This window comes from Neopelma chrysocephalum, unplaced genomic scaffold (assembly GCF_003984885.1).
Source record: "Neopelma chrysocephalum unplaced genomic scaffold, ASM398488v2 Primary Assembly neopelma1_85, whole genome shotgun sequence".
NCBI classification, from domain to species: domain Eukaryota; kingdom Metazoa; phylum Chordata; class Aves; order Passeriformes; family Pipridae; genus Neopelma; species Neopelma chrysocephalum.
This window is the reverse complement of record NW_020897747.1, coordinates 7,142,885-7,164,728: the sequence shown is the minus strand read 5'-3', so window position 1 is coordinate 7,164,728 and position 21,844 is coordinate 7,142,885. Positions and strand designations below refer to the sequence as shown.

The following is a 21,844-nucleotide window of genomic DNA, read 5'->3' as shown; positions in this document are numbered from 1 at the left end:
ACCAGGGCAAAGCCATTGTGTGTATCTGCTTTAAAAGGGTCTTAATCTCTTGCTTGCCATATATAACCTTTTTTCACGTGTGTGCACTAGAAAATAGGATATCTGTTTAAGGGGAACCTTGTGACTGTCTGTGTCCATGATTTCTGTGTGTGCATATTATATAACAAACTCCCTCTCATCAAAGTGTAGCAATAAAATAGAGTGCAAAAAAACTCGGTGGATTGAATATTGTGTATTAAAAACATCTTTGGAGTTAGCAATAACCCATGTCTGGAAATGGTTGAGCCCGGTGTCAGCAACCTGCAGTTTGATTTGTAGGGTATTCACCTTGCTGCATACTCAAGCAGAGCCATAATGTTTGTGTAAGGGAAAAATAATTCCATTTGTATTGTATGTACTGTAGTTCTGTCTTCTGACTGTTACTTTTTTTTTTTTTTGGTAAATGGTCTTTTAAAGAAAAGCTAGTTTATGCAGGGAACAAGGGAACAAGGTTTCAGCTGGATATATAAATGGAAATTTTTGCTAAGTAAGTATCACAGTATATGCAGGTAGAAAAGCATCTGCTTACTTTTCCTGTTCTTGATGTGTATTTAATCATATCCTTTTTATTAGCTTTTTCATTATTTCTCACCTGTTAGTTGTTTAAAAATTAGGAAGCTGTAGAAGCAAGCTACAGTCTGTGCTATGTGATTAAAAGAATGATTCGCTATGTTTCAGTCAGAATATTTGGATTGCTGACAGTACAGGAAAAACCAGCCTGACTCTAAAATCTCATACTAAAATATCTCTTAACTGGTCATCAGAGCACATTTTTTGGATCAGACGTATGCTGAGAGGTAGTGAATGTGCAACATGGTGAATGGTGGGTTTTGCTAGAACAACTTTCATAGTTGAACACTGTAATAAAGGTGTAAAAAGCTATCCTATGTCATAGAAATTATTAACTCTTTTCTTAGTTTTGATTTACTGGTGCCCTGTGGGTACAGCATCTTGGGTTATAAGCTATCAGCTCTCGTACACCAAACACATGTGGACATCCTGAGATGCTACTTGAAGAGTAGCTGCAAATCAGGTGGTCATACTTTCTCCTTTAGCTCAGGCATTCTTACAGTTGTGAGCTGCTGTGCTGATGAAAAAGGCTGTCCTAAAAATCAGATCCAAACCCAGGATCTTGAATACTTATGGTCAATAAAAATCCAGTGCCATTTTTGCAAGACATAGGAAATGTTACTTCAGCGTTAGCCAGCTCTCATGTTTGAGTCATTACCTTCCTTCTGAATTTGTGCAGGTAAGATGGAACATTTTTTGGTTCTTTTGTAAACTGTTGAGGAATATTGCAGGGCATTGTGGAAAAGTATATTGTGTGTTAACCAAGGGATCTGAATGATGGGTGAAAGTCTTTGTGAACATATGGGATGAACAACACATGTTGTAAGGCCATAAGGTATAATTATTAATAAACAGGAGTGCTCTGCTGAACAAATCCTGACTGCAAAAAATCAGTTGCTCGCTTTGCATGTGGAGCAAATCCCTCACATGACTGAAGCTCTGCTGCTCTGCTGTGTACTGAGCAGTGATGTGGTAAACTCGCAGTGGAAGGTATTACCTTGTTAGGATTGTGATTAGTGTGGTTTTAGGAACTTATCCCATTAAAAGTGAATTATGCACTGCCTTATTTGTTTCAAATGTAGTTCTTTCTCTTCAGAGTGAGCTCTTCTAATTTGATTTTATGTCTGACTGAGCAGAATTTTATTCAGCTGCATGTCTTGGAATGGCTAACCGTAAAGATTCACGTTATATGTCAGTTACCTCTTTTGTCAGTCATCTCAGAAGACTGTTCATAAATGTAAAAAAGAATTGCAACCTAGATTATTTGTGCAGGGAGGCAGAGGCAAATGTGTCTTATTTAATGCTTGCATGTGATAGTGAAAGCATTGCTTTTCCCTATATATATATATTTATAATCACTATTGCTTAATTGTCAGCAATCAAAGCCCAGAACTGGGCAGTCAAGATGCGATGCTTCCAGACTGTTAGTGTCTTGAGCTCATAGTTTCAAAAAGTGCCAGGGCAAAAGGCATGATTAGCTCATGTATGTGACTCAGAGATTACAGCCAGATAGCACCCACATGTCCTTGTATTGAGCCAAGTTCTGAGCTACGTTTCAATCCCTCAGAGAACTGACTGTCCCACTGTCAGAGAGTAGGAGAAAGGATGCTGCTGTCTGCAGCAGAGATCCATTTCAGGTGTTGTGAGATACGGGGAGGGGAGAGCAAGAGATTATCTGTGATCTTGGGCAGATTACTTAGCTTTTGCATGCCTCACATCAAGTAAAAAGGGAATAAAATAATTTCCATTCTTATAGTGGCGTGTGAATGAATATCTTAGATACATGACTCAATTCAGTAGCTAAACACTCAAAATAGGCAGATGTTTTATTTCATTTGTGCTAACTTAGTAATAGAGCTATTCTGTCCAATTTAAGGTGCTTGTTGCTATAGTGTCTGAACATATACACAACCGTCTTTATTTCTCGGATCTGGTACGATAGTTTCATAAAGAAATCTGCTTTAGAACAGTGTGTTACCATGTGGGTTTATGCGGGCTGGCAGCTACTGAAGTCAAAGTTTTCTCCCAAGAAATGAAGGAACTTTGGGATTTGCTTACCTGTATTTGTTATACACATTTTTTTCCCCATTTATTATGTAAAATACAATTTTTTTCAATCTTGTACAAATTTTTTTCAGCCCAGTTTATGAGAGCCTAGTCCTTCTGAAATTCCCTACCTCGAGAGTTTCATGAGGCATTCTTCTGCTAGGTTCTTCATTGCTCTCATAGTGCTTGAGTAGCTTCCATTATACAGTACATAATACAGAAATGTGTGCTCAAATGCTGAGTAAGAGATTTTCTCATCTGCCAGCCTGCTAGGAAAAAGAAGAGAATACCCTCCTATCGCCTACCTTTATTTTGGTACTCTTAATGCCCAGATGAGTTTTATCTTAGATTTTATCTTTCAACATGGCTGAGATTTACTTTATCCTCTCAAATTCTCAAATTTACAAATTTTTGGTGCCCAGTGTAGATTCTACTTGAATTTGAGAGTATAACCTACTTGCATGTTACATGTAGGTAGATAGTCTGAGCTGGAGAGTTTTTTTCTCAGAAGTTAGTTTTGTCTATTTTCGTAAAAATAACTGCAATTCACTTCAGGAAACTAATGACTGTAGAATCCCTGAAAGTCTCTTTTGACCTGCCCGTTATTGTTTCTCTCTCATCTTGCTTTTAGAGAAATTTCAGCAGAGCTAGTTTGGGAGATTGCTTTGTATGCACTGAAACTTACAGGTGAACTGCAAAATCCACTGCAAAATACAATCCTTTCTTTGCTGCTCCTTTATCATTTATATATGAAGTCAGCCTTTTGAAGGGATTTTTCCATCCAAAAATGAAAAGGGAAATTTTCTTTTTAGCTTTTTATACTGTACTAGGACTTGGCTTTTTTCTATCTCTATTTCCTAGAGGATTTGACTTCCTCTGGAAGCACTGGATTAATGCCCTATCTTGCAGCTCAAGCTAGTGGTTCTCTCAGCCCTCAATTAAAGGGGTGAGTATGTTGAGCTTTAGGCCTTTTCTGTGCTTAAAAAGCACCATTCCTACTAGCAAAAAAGTCACTTTTCTGATTTAGCTTATACCATCTCCTGAATGGGAAAAGACTTTCTTGCCAGTAAAATTGCATCTAATTGCATAGCCAGTAGCTGGCATAGCCATGTCAGCACAAAGAAATTCCACCACCAACTGAATGGAAATTGTCCAGAGATGTCAAAAACCACAAGAAAGAGTTCTTCAGGTGTGTAAATAACAAGCAGAAACAGAAGGAAAATGTTGCCCCACTGTTAGACAGGAGAAGTGAAATAGTCAGCAACAACTCTGAAAAGGCGTGAAGTTCAGCAAAGGCAAGTGTAAGGTCCTACAGCTGGGAAATGTAATCCAGGAGTGCAGCACAGGCTGGGATCTACCTGGATGGGGAGCAGCTCTGTGGAAAGGGACCTGGGGGTCCTGGTAGCCAACAAGCTCAATATGAGTGAACAGTTTGCTGCTGCAGCAAAGAAAGGCAGCAGGATGCTGGGTTGCATAAAGAAAGGCATCACAAGCAGAGTTTATCCCACTCTACTCAGCACATTTCAGGCCACACATGGAATACTGTGTTCGGTTTTGGTCCCTCTTATGTAAAAAAGATGTGAACAGGCTAGAGGGGTTCCAGAGAAGGTCCACAAAGATGATCAAAGGACTGGGAAGCTTGATATGGGAGGAAAGACTGAGAGAACTGGATTTGTTTAGCCTTGAAAGAAAAATGGCTTAGAGGAAACCTTATAACTGTGTTCCAGTATTTAAAGGGTGGCTAAAAAAAAGATGAAGACTCTCCTTTTACAAGGAGCCACATGGAAAAGACTGTCTTGTCTAGATGGTGCTTTTGCCAAGAAAGACTGGACCAGGTGATCCTTGAGGTCCCCTTGCAACCTGGTGTTCAATGATTCAGAGGCTTAAAAGGTGCCAGTTGAAGATCTAATCCCAAAGCCCTTGCATGAGAGGTCCCATTAAAGGGACAACAGATTTACTGTTTGTTCTCATAGATGTATACTAGCATCAATATAAGCAAATGAGAGTGAAAGGAAGGTTGAACCATATGATTTTTGAGGTTCACTTCAAACCTGCCAAAACTTCTAACCGTTGATGAAATGGTTCCTTACATGAAAAAAAAGGTAGAAAAATGCTTTTCTATCCTTGTAAAAACCTATGTATTGTTATGAACCTTAAGGAAGCGAGAGAGAGAGCAAGCAGTACCTGGTGGAGTGGTTTTGAGTTTATGGCTCTAGTTCTAAGCTGGATTTCAAGAAATTTAAAATAAGAATTTCAAGGGATTTGTATTGAAGTATAGAAATAAGAAATACAGTAAACCCTAACATTTGCTTTTTGGCTTTCAGCAGGCTAAGCAACAACTCAGCCTCGGGCATATTGATCACCATAACTGGTCTACTCTGGCCTCCAATCGGGAGGCCTGGAGACAGACCATTTGTAACGCTGCTGATGCTTTTGAGAAGGCACGCAGGATCACTCTTGAGGAGAAAAGACAACGCAGAAAGAATCGAGCCTTGCAGAATATACCATCTAAGGAGTCTTTCTGCTGTGTCTTTTGCAACCGGACGTGTCTATCTCGTATTGGCCTTTTTAGCCACCAACGCGCTTGCATGAAAAATGGGTAGAGCCCTTCCCAAATCTTCGTTCGCGAAGCCTAGCCATGACTGACTGACTTCAGCAGGCTGTGAATCATAAAGAAAAAGTTTACTTCCCCAGTGTCATGAAGAACTAGGCACTGCTGTGTCAAAGGCACACTGTAAGAGTTGCCTGGATTTAGAATTAAGACTCCAAAGACAATTTCTGGGTTTTTTTTCAAATGAAAATATAATGCATGCCCATGAACTCTGGCTCTAACCCAGTTCTAATTAGTGATTAATGAAAAATATCTTACTATCAGCTCAATACTGTGATGCACAGCAGTCTACTGAGTTCGTGCCATCAAATTGATTTCAGTCTGGTATCTTAAAACTTATTTGAACTTCTTTGAACAGCCTTCAATGCAGTGTAAAGTGACATATGAAGGTATCTAATGCATCAAGTCATCCTTCAGGACTACTTTTCAGATTCTTTCCTTCTTGTGCCATTGTTTTATTTTCCTTTTGTGGTGTTTGAAAGGTTCACTGCTGAAGTAGGATTTTGACGGGGGATTTTAGCTTTGACTGTAAGTGAAAATGTTTTCTGTTTTAGTATTGGTTTTAAGTTGAAGGATTAATGTCTTTTAGTGATTCTATGCCTGGCATGATGATTTTTCCATACAATTAGAATTTCTCTAGTGCCTTTTTTTCTGATACTGATAATTCTTTTTCAATTGACTTAATTATTAATTTTTTTAAAAGTGGATTTTGTAGCCAGTAAGGTCCTGTGACTGGGGTAGAACCATTCCCACTGAGCCAATTGTGGGATCACTGTGTTAATTCTTAGTGCAGCTTACCAGGACTCATATACAATCCTGTGATGATGTAATAAATATTATCATATCTTAAAAACAGGAAAGATATGAGTCACCTGTGTGAAAGTCTATTGAGGGCCTACATATCTACCTGAAAGTTTTGTGAATGCCTTAATAGTTCATAAGGTATTTGAGGGATGTTCTGTTCTTGCCCAGGCTCTCCTCAGAAAGGATTTGATTTCTATTTCTGCATATTTTTAATACACTTTTTTGCGCATTAGTTTATTTTAGCCCTTCTAATCTCAGTCCATCTAGAATTAGATGATGTTCTATGCTATAGAAACTTACAGCATGATAAACTACTCTTAAAAACATGCTGACATTTAGATTCTTTCCCTCCTCCCACATATGTTGCAATTCAAAGGGAATAGAATGAAGTCTTCCCAGGAAAACAGACTTTTTTTGGGTATGTTTGTTTAAACATGGTTTTTCAAAAACAGGTAGAAAAGATGCTGATCGCATTAATGTCACCAGGTGAAGATAATTGGCCACACTTTAGGTTGAGAAAATAATTTTTCAATAAAAATAGTGCAGATATTTCTGACACTGAGAAATGGGAAGCAGATTACTTAGTGATCAAACAAAACATTTTTGGTGAATAATTTTCTTAGTGGAAGAGTTTAATTTTTATTGAATCTTTGTAGAACTACAGTGAACTACACTGCCCTCATAAACAAAACAGATTTCCCATGATAAATGGTTTTGGACAGAAGCAAGGTGCAAATTTATTTGAGAAATTGGAAGAAAACAGATCAAAATAACTTCTGGGGATCTGCACCAATTTTAGCTCCTCTAATGACATTTTAGTCAGAAATATTCAGATATCATTTAAAAAGATGAGGAACTCGCAGGCGGAGTAAAAATCCCTTAGGGTTTATAGGTGGCAAATGTACATAAATGCTTAATCTGTTTTACAAGTTTTTTAGGAGAATTGATGTATTTACTTGACTTTGAGCTTGAAAGAGAACTCTGGTGGGTCATCAGATGCCGTGCCTCCATGTCATGCAAAATTGATTTAATTACACAAATACTCTCCTTGACAGATGAATGTCAAGTATAGATTTGTTTCCTGCATTCTAATATATGTGCTCCCAGTCCATGAAGTTAAGTATGTGTGAAGAGATTGTTGGCTTTAAGTACATTGTGGTTTATGGTTGTGAGTTTTCTCCCACACTTCTAACCTGCTGCTGGAGTCTAGCCCTGGTGTTTCTGCAAAGCAAGGAGGAAGTTTATTGTCTTACTCAGTGTGGTGGTCCTGGAGAACTGAGTGTCGTTTCTGGGTATCTTCAAGGAGTTTTAGTGAACTTTGGCAATTCATGTAGCAACTCTGTGTGTCCAGAACTCTTGTAAAATGCTGCCCTGGCTGGTAGCAACACTTCAGCCTGTGTACATTAAAAAATTAATAGCATTCAGATACTGAAATAAGGAGTTCATATAGTCAGAATTGCACTTAGCTTTAGCATTAGTTTGCTAGAATAAAGCTTGGGTAAAAAGATCAGGAATTGTTCCAGTAAATAACAAATAACTGAAAACAAACTTGTTTACTCCTCATTCCTGTGTTCAGCATGTAGCTGGGAAGGAAATAAATCTGCTGTGCACCCCAGGGTAAAGTATATTAATCAACCAGTTATCTCGTTAAGGGAGAATAAATGAGTCTCTGTGCTGACTGAATACATTGCAGTGCACAAACTTTGCAGTGCTCTCAGCAATCCGATACTGACTGTCAGCCATCCAGAAGCTGCTGGAGAAGTTAAAATACTGAAAGAGTGTGACAGCAGTGTAGCAATACGTTCACAAGCCCATGTTATGTAGCGTGGCCCAGAGCCAGATGTACATCTTTTTGTTCAGGTTTACGCTTTGGCAGGTGTTCTTCCTTTAAGGCAAGGGTGTTCTGCTCTTCCCTCAGCAGCGAAATATGGACAATCTACAGCATCCCATTCCAAGATGGATTATTATTTTGTATGACAGCTGCAATAACAACAACAAAACCCCACAAAAAAGGGTGATCCCACAGGGATAGACTAGATTTTGTCTATTCCAGTTCACTTATTTTCAAACTTACAGGAGTGTGAATGGTGCTCTTGTTGAGAGAACACATGCAGAAAGATGCTGCAGGCTAAGGCTGTTTTGCAGCAGTTTAGGGGCAGGCAGAGTCAACAGTGTTTGGTTGGGTTTTTTAGAAAGGGAGCTTAAAACTGGACACATGAGGACACAAACAGGTGTAAAAAGAACCCCATTTCTCCATTCTTCTCTTGGGACATCTGGAAATGTGCTGCTGAGCGCGTGGGAGTCATGAACCTCATGTAGGGAGACTCTCTGCCAAGTAGGTGCATCAGTCAGCCAGTTGCTCCACACCTTCTAGGCTCAGAGCTGAAGTCTTCCCATGCCTGTCTTAGTAGATATAGCAGTAATCTTAAATAGAGGATGGCACACTTGGGCACTGCAGTTGTCTCTACATGGACATTAGGATTCACTGTCTTTCTCCTTCCTTTATTCCTCTTTCTGTTTCTTTGAATTTTAAGGAGCAGGCAAAGGGAGCTGAAACAGAACTCCTCGAAGGATAACAGAAGCTCAGCTCTAATTACAGTGAGTCTGAAGGAAGCCATGCATTAAAACATTCATGATTTCAGAATTGCTGTGTGTGTTTCTTAGATGTACTGTTATTTCTTAATAGGTTCCAAAGTGTAACAGGAGACCGGTCTTTCTTCCCTGAGGTACTTGGCATATGCAGGGAAACTCTGCCACCCTGTCAAAAAGATGTATGTAGGCTTTACTGCCTTGTTAGACAGGTATTTGTAGATTTAAGTGGTAACTTGACTTTGAGACAGCTGTTCAGAAGTAGCAATTCCAGAACACCAAAGGACTTGAAGCAAAGTGCTCTCATCTTTCAGGGAAATCTACGGGTTTAAGTCATGCAGGTGATTAAAGAGATGTAGGTGCCTAACTTGCAAATAGGTATTTCTAGAAGGAGCTCTGCAATTTCTCTGACCCTTCGAGGTCGTCTGTCAGATCAGTCTGAAGTGAAAGCAGAAGCTGGGTCTGCTGGGAATCCCCATCCCAAGCCTCCACCTGCAGGAACAGCTCATTATTATCAGTAGAGCTGTGATAATTCTCCTTTGATTCATCTGATATTTTAAAAATCTAAATGGCTATTGAATAGCTAAATTACATGCTGTTACACTGACATTATAATACAGAGGTTTTAGGTCAAATAGTCTAGATGTGAAGAAGAGACTTAATCTTTTTTTCCTTGAAACGCTGTATAAAGTCATTATTATACAGTAAAAGGTTCCCCATTGTTTGCTTTGTAGACTATTCACTTAGAATATTTAAATTGTTGATAAGATTTGTATCAACTTCTGAATCTCCTCCAGGACACTTCAAGACAAACTGTTACTAGAATGTGAAACAAAGGTTTGTTTAGAGCTCTCTTCAACCCAACTGTCAAGCTGCAGGCACTGTGGAAATAGTTAGAATATTTACATCAATCCATGTCATTGTCAGGGGTAATTCTCACTTTCGAGGAACAGCTCCCTTTTCTTTTCTGTGCATATGTGTGTGTGTGTTTCTGCTCACACATATAGAGCAGGAGATAATTAATTGATCATATTCTGCAGTGTAAAGTATATCAGTGTGATTAAATGAACTACTCTGATTAATGATTTTATAAACTCTTGTTTAATGTCCATAGTAAAAAGGGAAATGCAGCTGTTATTTCAGCAAGACACATCCATGCCATTTTCTTCTGATAGATTAGCAGACTTCAGAAGCTGAAAGGAGATGAGTATATGTAACATATTTGTTTGTTCATTGGGGTAAAAACCCTGTTTTCCCATAATCTTCCTAAGAAGGATCCAATAGTATCAGTACCTAGCAATAATAATAAAAATAATAAGAAGTTAGAGTTGCACTTCTGCTGGAAATGTTCAAACTTTGTTGTACCTGGAAGATGGTAATAGAGCAGTATTCAGCTCTTGCTGTTGCAAAAAAAGAGGCAAGGGTGAAGACTTAGAAGATGCTCCAAGCTGTTTTTTCCTGTCTCATTAAGATGTTTTGAAAATGCCAGTCAATTTGGTGCAGTTTGATTTGTGTCAGAGGAGACAGATTTGCTCTGGAGAAGTATTATTATCAGAGGGATAAGTTACAAGACAGATTTATTTTAACTACATCTTGAGTGGTGCAGATGTCACCAAAGATAGGATTATCCCAGCCTTTCCTTCGAATTGGTGGCAACATATTGACAAGAAAACCCAAAGCATCTAATGCAGTGTTAGTGTTGGCACTCTGTGAAAGGGCCTCAGTATCCTGTTTCAAACCTAATAAGTTTACCCTATAAAAAACCTCACACTGGACACTTAAAGTGTCTAGATGATGATGAAAATAGAAACCATTCTAGGGAACTGCATGCCTGTAAAGGTGTTTGCTGATGGATGTGGAATAGACAAGAAAGAACAGGAGCTTTTGAAAAGTGTTTATACAGAAAGTTTATATTGCACATTTCTCATCACGCTGGAGGCAACTTGCTTCTGTTATTACAAAATTTGTGAAGGTCACCATATGCTAATTTTTATCTTCACCTCTTAAAACTTTTAAAGATATGTGTCCTAAGCCAACAGGTATTGTTAGGTATATACAAACAAACAAATGTGCAGCTTATACAGGTAAAACGACTGTGACTATATGAGGATGTCCATGTATTTAACTCAGATTTCGGTGTCCTGTTTAACACTTATGAAAAGGAATGACAACCCCTTAAGGATACTCTGCTGCTGCATGGCATCGTGAACAAAATGGCTCAGGGATTCAGCACAGTGCTGACATTTTGGTTATAGAGCCAATAAGAAAGAAAGCCCCCTGTGGCACACTGACTGACTTGTTATCCTCACCAAAACCACGAGGAGCTGTGAAGATCTTACACAGTTACTACATTGCTTTCTCCACCTTACTAATTAAAATAAGACTTTTTAGCTAGGCTGAGTGTTTCGGGGTTTGCTGCCATACACATTGCACACTTTTGCACCACATCTTTATCTTGTTGGGTTTTTTTCTTTCGCTCAATTGCTGGAGACAGGAGCTGACATAAATGAAATTTACTCTGAGTCAAAGGCTTTTGGATTTTTGTGTGTGTGTTTGTTTGTTTGTTTGTTTTAATGATTTGTGTGATAGAAAGTTTTTCATGCAAAATAGGATTTTTGTGAGTCTGGAGGAAAAGGCTGTTGAAGTGCTGCTATGCCAGGTAAATTTATTGAATTATCTACTTGGAAAGACAATCTGATAAAAAGGAGGAAGTTGGGACTTCAGGGCCTATTTCTGCTGTGAATACATCTTCATTAAATGTATGGTTGTCCATTGTCTCTGGCTCAGAATGAAACCCTGGTCTAATTAACAAGATGAGTCATTTCAGGAGTTTCCTGGTGTCATGGTGAGGGACAGGATGACATAAAATAGAGTCACATCTTTAGAGCTAATGCCAAATACCATGGTCTGTTCCAGCCTGGAACTGATGACTGCCTCCCACTCCCTGTCTAAGCAGTGAATGCCTTGTTGTCACTTTGGGAAATGTGTCTAATGGTGCTGATGGTTCTTCTCACTGGGAAAAACAAATTGGGCTGTGCTGGTCAACAGCAATAGCTTCTTCTGAAGTAGGATTTTGCTGGCAAAAGTGATTCTTCTGCTGTAGACTGAGCAAACTCGTGACCACTTGATTCTGGAGAATCAATTGAAATTTGCCAAGCATGAACCAGTCTTCTGCAGAAGAAAATTATTTTTTCTCAATTTGCTGTAGAGAAAACAGGCCAGGAGAAATACTGAATATGGCTGAGACAACACCTAGTTAAATTTAGGGGAAAGCACCACTCACTTCCACACCTTCCCCCTCCAAATTAGTGGGTGAGAGACTTAGAGATGAAGAAACTTTTTGTCATGGCCGAGCCTACAGCAGACCTGTGAGCTCCTCAGAAATCCCCTGAAAACAAATCTAAGACAGGAAGGGCTATTCTAAAAATAATTTGTAGTTTTATTTACACAGTTTTTACAGCAGGTATTCACTGAGGTGCTGAAATTCTCTTTGGAACGACTGAAATTTGACTGCAACCCTCAATCTGAGTGTCCCTGCCTGCCCTACATACACAAAATGCATGTGCCAACATCTCTGCACCATCACCTTGTCTTATTTTATGTCATAAACCAGTGAATCTTATTGACATTATGGGCTCAATGCTACAGTCAAACACCTGCTGAATTCCATGGGAATTTCACTGTGGAAGGATCATGTAAAAAAGCTTTGTTACTGGCCTAGACCTGATCTGAACACGTGTACATTACTCTTATCAGTGAAGGCTTAACACCATGGTGTTACAGAGAGATGTGATGGATCTTCCTTCCCCTCCCCAAGGAGAAGTGTTGTGTCTTGCAGTGTGTTTGTGACTCTATGTTCCTTTAATCTCAAAACTGCATAACTCTGGCAAGATGTATTTTGTGATTGCGGCCTGGTGTGAGGACAGAGAGAAGTGCGAGGGGAGGCAGTCTGGGACAAGCCAAAGAAAGCCAATCATAGTGGATTGACTCTATTATAGAAAACAAAATTTTTCTTTCTTAACTTGTGCTGATTTTTGGGGGGGCGTTCCTGATTTCTTATGTGTAGAGATAAAAGTAACTGCTGTAAGCAATGTATTTTTGGTGGTAGAACCACATGTACCATGCGACTCACTTAGATTTACTCTGGTGGTTGCTGTTCTAAAATTAATTGAAATTAATTGATTTTTATTTTTTTTTTCCATGCTAAGGTTAAATGTCAGAAATTCTAGAAATGCCAACCTGTGAATACAAACTTCTGCTGATGAGGAAAGAAGTATCCAGGACTTTCTTTTAATGTTTTGCTGACATATGGTGCTTCTAACCCAGTGACAAATTAATTGACTAGATGTAAAAGAGATGGACAGTGCTTAGCAAGGAAGGACAGGATATGCATTATAAGACATCTGGTTGGATTAGAGAGACAATATGCATTGGACAGCTAACGAGTCTCTGTAGCATAAGATAGATTCTCCTTATAATAGAATTGCATGCTTTGTCTCTAAATGAGATTATTATACACACCATTGCACAACGTTTGAAGAGCTTACTTGGCCATTGTAGAGGGTTAGGAGAGAAAAAAATTGGAAAACAATTGCACATAAGACCTTCAATCCATCTACTGCTCCATATTTATCCAAATTACCATTACCCTCTTCCAAAATACAAATCTATGATACATTCAGGGGTGAAATGTTAATACTGACCAGCCAGATTTTGACAAGACGTATTTTTCTTTTGCTGTTGTTTTTACCTTGCAGTAAAATCTTACTTCCTCAGAAAGAAAAGCTGGTAGTGGAAACCACTTGTTGTGGCATAACAACTGTCTACTCAGAATGAATCACGAATTTAATTTTTTCCACTACGCAAACTTCAGTCTGAGTCTCGGGGGCTTTGATTTTTCCAGAGATAAACTATGCACAACTTCATTTATAAGAAACTCTTCCTCAGTAATCTTCAAAGTTTAAGGACAATGCTTGTGAAAATAATGTATGATTTCAAGTGATTCCGTTTTTGGGTCCCAGCTTGTGGCCATTGTAGTGCATGGTTCTCAGAAAATGATGAAGTTTAAAAGCTCCAGACTCCTTATGCTCTTGAAGACTGGACACCTAAAATTTTACATCTTCAAAATTGCAAGCCACTTCTGAAAATCCTGGCTCAATATTGAGCAGGAACAAATGTTGCAGTTCTAGATGATGCGGAGGTACCATTTCCCACGTCGACGGAAGAATTCTGCAGTAAGAGTTGTAGATGGAGCTTATAAAAAAGACAGCTAAAAGGGTTTTTGTCAAATTCAGTGTAAATAATTGCCTATCCTACTTCCTTTTTGGCATTTTTGTCTTCCTCGGTTAAGTCTTTTGTCTGCTGGTCTCCTTTTTAATTTCAGCTCTCCAGGTACGAGAAGAGAATGTGATCTTACTAAATAATGTTAAATAATAGTGATCTTAGTTTGACAGGGTAGATACTAAAACTATTGCAGTGTGCAAATCTATGAAAGTGGCTTTGTTCACAGCTTTATTCCTCAGAGTGAAAATAAGTACATCCTCAAAACACAGCTGAAAGCAGCATTTCACTACAGAGATCTGTAAGTGGGTCCATGGTGTGGTTTCTGTTCAGGCATGACTATATACAATTCCCACAAGTATTACTGTTCCAACATAAAGGAAGAGGAGACACATGACAAAATAAAATTACTTGGTGTATTTTTGCTAGTCATCATTGTTGCTGTTTATACTTTCTTTCCCTTTCCCAGAGCCCCTGCAGTTAAACTGAAAGGTTACCTAAACATATGTGTGTGTGTGTGTGTGTGTGTACATGTGCTTTGCAGGATTTTCTTTGGAAGAAGTTATTCTTTTGTACAGTCCTTCTGTGACATTTCTATAGTCTGCTCACATCCTGTTGGGTGAAGCTATGATGCTTATTGTAAGGCAGTGTGGCTCATAAGAAGAAAGATTGCAATAAGCACAGTTACTAGTAATTAATTTCCCAGCCCTGGATACTCTTCCAGTGACTGTTGTAGGTTCTCTGTGTTGGAATGTGCTCACTGATGACGATGTTTAAGAGTATTTGATTCGTGGTTCAAAATAGCTGGATGTTTCTCTTAATGAGCTCTCCCATCGCTATCACAACAACTTTAAATACCTTATGGCTAGTGAGGAAAGACTGACACACAGGCAGATTTGTTTCTCCACGTATCTTCCTGTTTGCATTCCAATTTCCAGTGAGATTGATTTCATCACAGGCTGTGCTGCTGCCTTAGTAGTTTTATAAGAGCTCTTCCTCTTGTCTTTTTCTTAGGAAAAGGAGAAACTGTATGTGGAGCTGAGGCAAGTCTTGGCCCGGCAGCCTGGGCCTGAAGCCACGGAACAGTTGCAGCGCTACCGGCACAGTCTCCAGGAGAAAACTAAACAGCTCAAAGTAAGAGATGCCCACTGCCTCTGGCTGAGGGGCTGCCAGCATTGCAGGGTGACTGCACCAGGGGAATGAGGCTTCAGGAAGATTTTCAATGAACAGTGTGCCTGCCCCAGTAGATTAGATCAGGAAAAATAAGGTTAATACTGCAACTCCTCAAGGGAGAACCAGTATCAGCAAGAGAACTTTTTTACACATTATGCTAGCTTGTTTCGTTAAAATACTGGAAAAGTCTTATTAGGATATGAGTGTGCCGCACAATGCTGTAAATTAGTTTTGTGCATGGGCATTCTGGGACACTGCCAGCTTTTCATTAAGCTTATTCTCCTTCACTTTTCTTAAAATGTTAAGATCTGTAAGAAGCAAATCAAAGCCATTTAGTTTTCTTTTTAACAAAGTAGTGGGAATATATAATCTAGTCTTAAATTATTGTTATTTCTCTTGCAACACATACACGTATATTAGATGTGCAGATTTTATGGGGATGACAGGAGGAACCTTGTTCTAACCCCTTGTCAGTAAAAGGGAGGATTTCCTGGTTCCGAAAGAATTTTGTAGGAAATTTAAAAAGCATTATCTTAAAAAGTGATTCTTTGACAGAATTCTGTGATATTCTATGAATAAGCTGATCTTCCCTTGTTCTTGCCTGCATGAGAGATCAGTCTCCCCAGGAGTTCATCTACTTATATGGCTCCTCTCTCTGTTGAAGTCATCATCTCCTGTTCACTGCATCATAATCACGTCTATACTAACCATGAGGAAAAAAATGCAGGAGCAGATGGGCTCTTAGGAAACAAAAGAGGCTGTTATGCAAATCTTAGCTTTCCATGGAGAAGAAAAACAATGTAGAAAATGTAAAATAGAAGCCAAAGTTTAGCTGAACTGAATGTGATTTGAAGTTTTCTATATGGGCCTTATTTGTCCTTAATGCAGTCAATTGCTACTGTGTATTTCAGGCACAGTATGCTGTAGCGTTCTGGTATGCATGACATTTTGGGGTGCCAGGTGAAGCTATTCTCCTTTTGAAAGAAAGAAAACACACTATGCATGCCCCTCTTTTCAAAAATTTAAGTGATAAGTGTGAAAGTGGGATTGTATTAATATTTACGCTGGCTGGCACTACCTTGCCTGTGTGGATTGAATTACCCCACTTAACAGTGAATAAACCCCATTATTGTTAAATAATTCCCTGATTTATTGTTTTTTAAGACCTTCATTTTGGGTTTTCATCCAGATTTATGTCTCAGAAATTAAGGGCTAATGTATATATTATTACCATTCCCAAACTTGAAGCATATTTTACATGTTGTATCGTGGTTAAATGGCATAACCTCAGTTTTGTAAGCTGTCCTTAGGTGAACAGAGGACAACAGAAATGAAACATCATAATGGAAAAAGAATTGTGGTAGAAAATGGGGATGTGTTATGTCATCATATATGAAAGGAGAAAGTGCTTGTAAAAATACTCACTTATGTGTAAGTGAAACTAACATTTCCTGTTTCTGCTGTTTGTCTTTTGTTTGTTAGGTTTTGTCCTCAGAACTGAATATGTATGAAGCACAGACCAAAGAATACAAACGTGAAATTGAAAGACTTAACAATGAGCTTAACAATGTGAAAAAGAAATATCTGGCTCAGAAACGCAAGGAGCAACAGAATAAGTATGGGAAAATAACAATTTTGTCTACACAACTTTCTGCATAAGCTAGATTTTTGTTTTTAGACCGTACTTTACCCTTTTGATCAGAATGTGGTCAAATTTGACTGAGGTGATATAGTATTGTTGCCTAATTTTCCTGAATGCTATCCTTCATGTTACTTCAGTCTGGTCTAGATTTACCATGATCTATGGCCAGGACAAGAACATCCAGCAGAGATGTTGCTGAACATGTTCTGCAGTCCAATTAAATTATTCATACTGATGAGATGATACCCAGGGGACACAAATTAGTGTCTTGTCTCTCACATTGAAGCATAGAATTATAGAATAGTTTGAGTTGGAAGAGACATTTAAAGGCCATCTAGTCCAAGCCCCCTGCAATTAGCAGGGACATCTTCAACTGGCAACATGTTCCAACATTGCACTACCCTCACAAAGGAAAATTTTCTCCTTATAGCTAGTCTAAATCTACCCTCCTTTAGATTAAAAGCATTACCTCCTGTCCTCCTGCAATGGGCTTTCTGGGCTGCAGGGACACGTTGCCAGCTCATGTCCAGCTTTTCATCCACCAGCACCCCCAAGTCCTTCTTGGCAGGGCTGCTCTCAACTTGTTCATCCCCCAGCCTGGGTTGTTATGAAGGTTTGCCCTGACTCAGATGCAGCACCTTGCACTTGGCCTTGATATGAGATTCCCATGGGCCCACTTCTTGAGCTTGTTCAGGTCCCTCTGGATGGCATTCCATCCCTCAAGTGAGTCAACTGCACCACTCAGCTTTGTGTCACCTGAAAACTTGCTGAAGGAGCTGAGAATGGACTTTACTTTTAAAGAGAAATTTCGTAGATTTCTGCAGTCAGATGATGTGATCTGTTACCAAGTTTTTCTGTATACACAGAAAGGCTTTTGTCTTTCCACCCATTTCCATCCTCATCCTGTGCCTTCCTCACACAGTAAAGCCAACAGTTCTCTACGTGTCTGAATATAATTCAAAGTTGCCTGTATCTTTTTTTCCTTAATCCTATTTCAGCCAGCAAATGAATTTGATGACTGAATTAGCAAAATAATCAGTGATAAATGGTGACTTTTGTCCATCTGCAAATTGCATAATGTTACCTTAATGTTTGGATTTAGCAAGAACTGTGCCGTGCTAATGGCCTTCCTGGAGCTTTAGGATCAATATGTGAGGCTACCATAATGCCTGATAATCCATTTCCAGCAGCTAAGTGTCCTCTTCACAGTAGTTTTGATGTTTCCATTTTGGACCCTGGCATCACATCTCTTTATGTTCATCAGATGAGGAGAAATTCACCCATGTTTTGTTGTTACATTTCATCTAGAACTAATTCCTGCCATAAAAACTCCACTTATTACAGACACAACTGCTTTAAATTAAAAAAAACCCATATTATGTGGGCTGATGACTCAACAGGGGCATGTTAATCATATACAGTGGATGGAATCTCATGTTGCAGGTCAGTTAGTGCTGGATAGGTTCAGGGTAGATATCTGCCATTAGCACAGCTTGTCAAGTTGTTCTTGTGGGCACATATGTCTGTAGTCCCACGAGTATGGTGTCTTTGTGACATCTGTGTGTTGGACGTACATTCAGATGCTGTTGGTGGTGCTTCTGAGGGATGGTATCATCTTATTGCCCCCACCACAGGCTTAGAAGGCACCAGCACTGTCCTACCAGCCCTGCCTTGCACTTCTCTTGTCTTGTGGCTGCTGAGAGGTGTCCAGGTTCTGGACTTTGCTCTCCTCTGTCCCTCATTGTTTTGTTCCCTAGTTAAACCTGTTGGACTACATCCTGCTTTGAAGGACACAAAGGCATAACTGGGCATATCAGTCCTGGATAATTGCAACTTCTGCAATCTTTAGGCTGTGCTTTGTGTTGGCCACCAGCAGTGCAGAGAAAACAAACCCTGTACAGTTGTGCAAGACACATCGTTTGCTTTCTGAGAGAGAGCCTGTTGTGCAGTCAGGTCCTTCCCCAGGGAGTCCTTCTCCCTGACATACAGCCATCCCACAGCTCAGCCAGGGCTGGACAGGCAGTGCTTGGTGTGTGGATGCCAAAGAGCCAGAGCCATTGGATTTGTACAGTCTCAGATTGCTCTGAATCCCAGCTGACACAAAACCACTGACTTGATCTCTATCTTGTTGGCTAATGTTAACATCATGTCTGAAATAAATGTAGCTGGTTTTGCTAATAAAAAGAGGATCCTGTCAGGACAATAGCATTAACAGCATTATTGACTACCCTGCTATGAAAGAGAATTAATACTCTCAGATAACCTCACACAAAGTTATCATCTAAAGCTTTTATTGATTTGCACAAGGTAGCTTTGATTTGTGATTTAAAGTCTTGGTATTGAACAAATGCAGCTTTCTGTGTGATGCTGAAGGAATATGAGTGACAGCAGGAATTTAGCTTTGTGTTCAAAATGAAAATTCAATGTTTAGGATTTTAGTCGTGAATTTGAAATCCTCTTTTTCTGCTCTCTGATTTTGAATGTTGTCTTACTCAGTTGTCTTAGCTTTTCTTCTTCTATCTCCTCCTATTCTTTCCTTCTGCTTCTTGCACCCCTTCAGCATCACTAGTTTTCCTGGTTGCTTCAAGTACCAGGATTCCATTTTGATCTTGATAAGGATCGATGAGAAAATATGAAGCTTAAATCCACACAGAGACGTAATCCAGCAGTCCTGTATATGTAAATAACTGCACCGAGGGATGTCAGTAGTAACTGAGAGCTTTTGCACGTGACTGCTTGCACATTAATTCTGCATAATATATTACAGTATTCAGTTGCATAGAATTTTCCATACTGATGAGCACGTCTGTTGGTTGTCTCCATGGGAGCGTGAAGAAAGAATGAGCATGGATTCTGGATCATTTTCTCTCCCCAAACTTGGAAGCCCAATAGTGAGATAGGATGAGCCATCTAAATACAGCACATTAGTTTTTATTGCTGTGAGCTGGCGTATCCATTGATACATCGATGCAATTAAAACCAATTATAAATGGTTTTCACGGTTACATTCTTCTGTGCCATCTTTTGGCTATTCTCTCACCTCTGTATGGGTTAAATTTGGAAAAGGATGCATAACTAATCCTACAGGGTTTCTCTGAACTTTCTCCTCTCCTGACAGTATTTAGGGACAAAGACAAAAGTGTTAATTCCAGGAAGTGTTTTCTTTTCCCTTACTGGGGACTGAAAAAAGGTACTAACAGTGTGGTTGCACTCATATTTGTGTCTCAATCTCAGTGATCGTGAAATAAAAGTAATGGCACTGACCTTTGTAAAGCTTTGATATCTCTGCTGTTATGATAAACTAGTACTTCATAAAGCTCCACTTGATTAATCTTAAATATCTCGAGACCTCTCTCTGAAGCATCCAGGTATATCATAAAGAGTTTGAAACACTGCCCTTCATATTTGTAGTGCTGTGCTTACCTCCCCAAGCACATAAGAGTGGAACCAGCTAACTCTTGTTCCCTCCTCTTAAGGCCATCAAAATCAGGACCTCCTGGATCCTCCTGGACCGAACAACTTCCTGGGGCTATCAGTGCACCTAGAGCATACTGTTAGTTTTCTGCAAATGTCACAGACAGGGTAATTATCACTGGAACTTTGTTAAAATGTGAGGTCAGATAACATTATATAGTCATTAAAATACAACAAAGAAAAAATACCTCCCTATTGCATCTTTTATGAAAGTAGCTATTTGTTTGAAAACAAATATTTTTGCTAGGATGGGATGGTGATTGGAAATCTGAAGTCATGGAGCTCACGTACAAGCTTGCTCTAATGAGGTGTTCTGACCATTTTGGGGAGTAGCACAAAGCAAGCTCATTTATTTCTAATGTTTAATAATTCCAAAACCCATCAGTAGGCTTGTAATTAGATCCAAACAGACACCTAGTCTTGGTGGTTTAGCCTAAAAGGCTTTAATCAACATTTTTTTAATGATCTCTTGAGACGTGGTTGCATCAAAGAAACTCTGGAGGACACAGATTTCCTTAGTTCGTAAACATCTATGGGCTGCAGAATGAAATATGTATTTTCTGTTTCTTCATTTCTATTTAAAGGGAGAAGGAGAGATCTTGCTCGGATATGAAGAGGAAATTACCCCCCCTCAGGCCTGATGATGAACCTCACTTCAACATAGGGGGCTTTCCTTTAACCAGACCCCTTCCCAAAATTGCAGCTTAAGAATCGACTCATCTACTCACATTCCCGTTCTCAGTTTCTTGCTAAACCCTATTTGTGGGTTATTCGAGAAACTGTAATTTTAAAAGAGATTCAGAATCTACTGAAATCACTGTAGCACCTTCAGGAAAATTTTATATATTGTATATAATAAAATGCATTTGTACATTGGAATTATATTTTATATTGCATTTATATTTTGTACTGCATATTATATTGCAATTAACATAGTTTTCTTTACAAACTGTGGACCAAAGCTGCCCATTTGATGCCAGCAGTGATGTAAGTGAATAGTGGAGATATTTCTTTTTCAATACTGTGCTTCTATTTAGCTCTGTAACACTACGAAATGCCTTAATATGTAGTTATTTCTCTTTTATCTACCTCTGTTGTAAGCACTCACTCCATTTATCTTCTGACTCAAAGCACCTGAAAAAAAAGAGAAAACAGAAAAGAAGAAAAATTAATAGGCTGCTGTTTCAAGCCCTGCTGAGCAAATGCAAAATTAACAAGTCCTTACTTAGATGTACACATGTAGCAGTTCTTTGTGTAGGTAGTATATAATAGGGTTTAGGCAGTGTTTGCTGCAGTTGTTAGTAAGATCAAGGAAGTTTGTGGCCACAATGTACATTATTAAGAGCACAAGTGTGTTTACTCTGGTAGATACAAAGTGACATAATTATGTCTCTTCAGCTGGGGAGACTGTGCACACTGAGTGGGACATGCTGTTCTCCACTTAAATCCTTCCAAGCGATTCAAACTTGGACTCAGAACATGGCAAACTTTATGCTTTAATTTCTAGACACTCGGGCATTTTTGTAACTTTCAGAAATTGTTTTTGTAATACAGCAGGAGCCCTCCAACCTTTTCAGCCAAAAGAGATTTAATTACCATTCATTAACAAGTGAAAT

The 21,844-nt window shown here is 39.1% G+C and overlaps 1 protein-coding gene across 2 annotated transcripts in view; it reads left to right on the top strand.

Moving 5' to 3' along the window:
• Positions 1-21,093, top strand: part of CFAP58 (cilia and flagella associated protein 58) — a 57,529-nt gene extending 36,436 nt beyond the window's left edge. For both annotated transcript variants that reach the window (XM_027692259.1, XM_027692260.1), the window contains exons 17-19: positions 14,954-15,073; positions 16,595-16,728; positions 20,813-21,093. In XM_027692259.1, the coding sequence (XP_027548060.1) occupies positions 14,954-15,073; positions 16,595-16,728; positions 20,813-20,936 (378 nt within the window). In that variant the 3' untranslated portion in view covers positions 20,937-21,093. The remainder of the gene's footprint in view (positions 1-14,953; positions 15,074-16,594; positions 16,729-20,812) is intronic.
• The last annotated feature ends 751 nt before the right edge of the window (positions 21,094-21,844 follow it).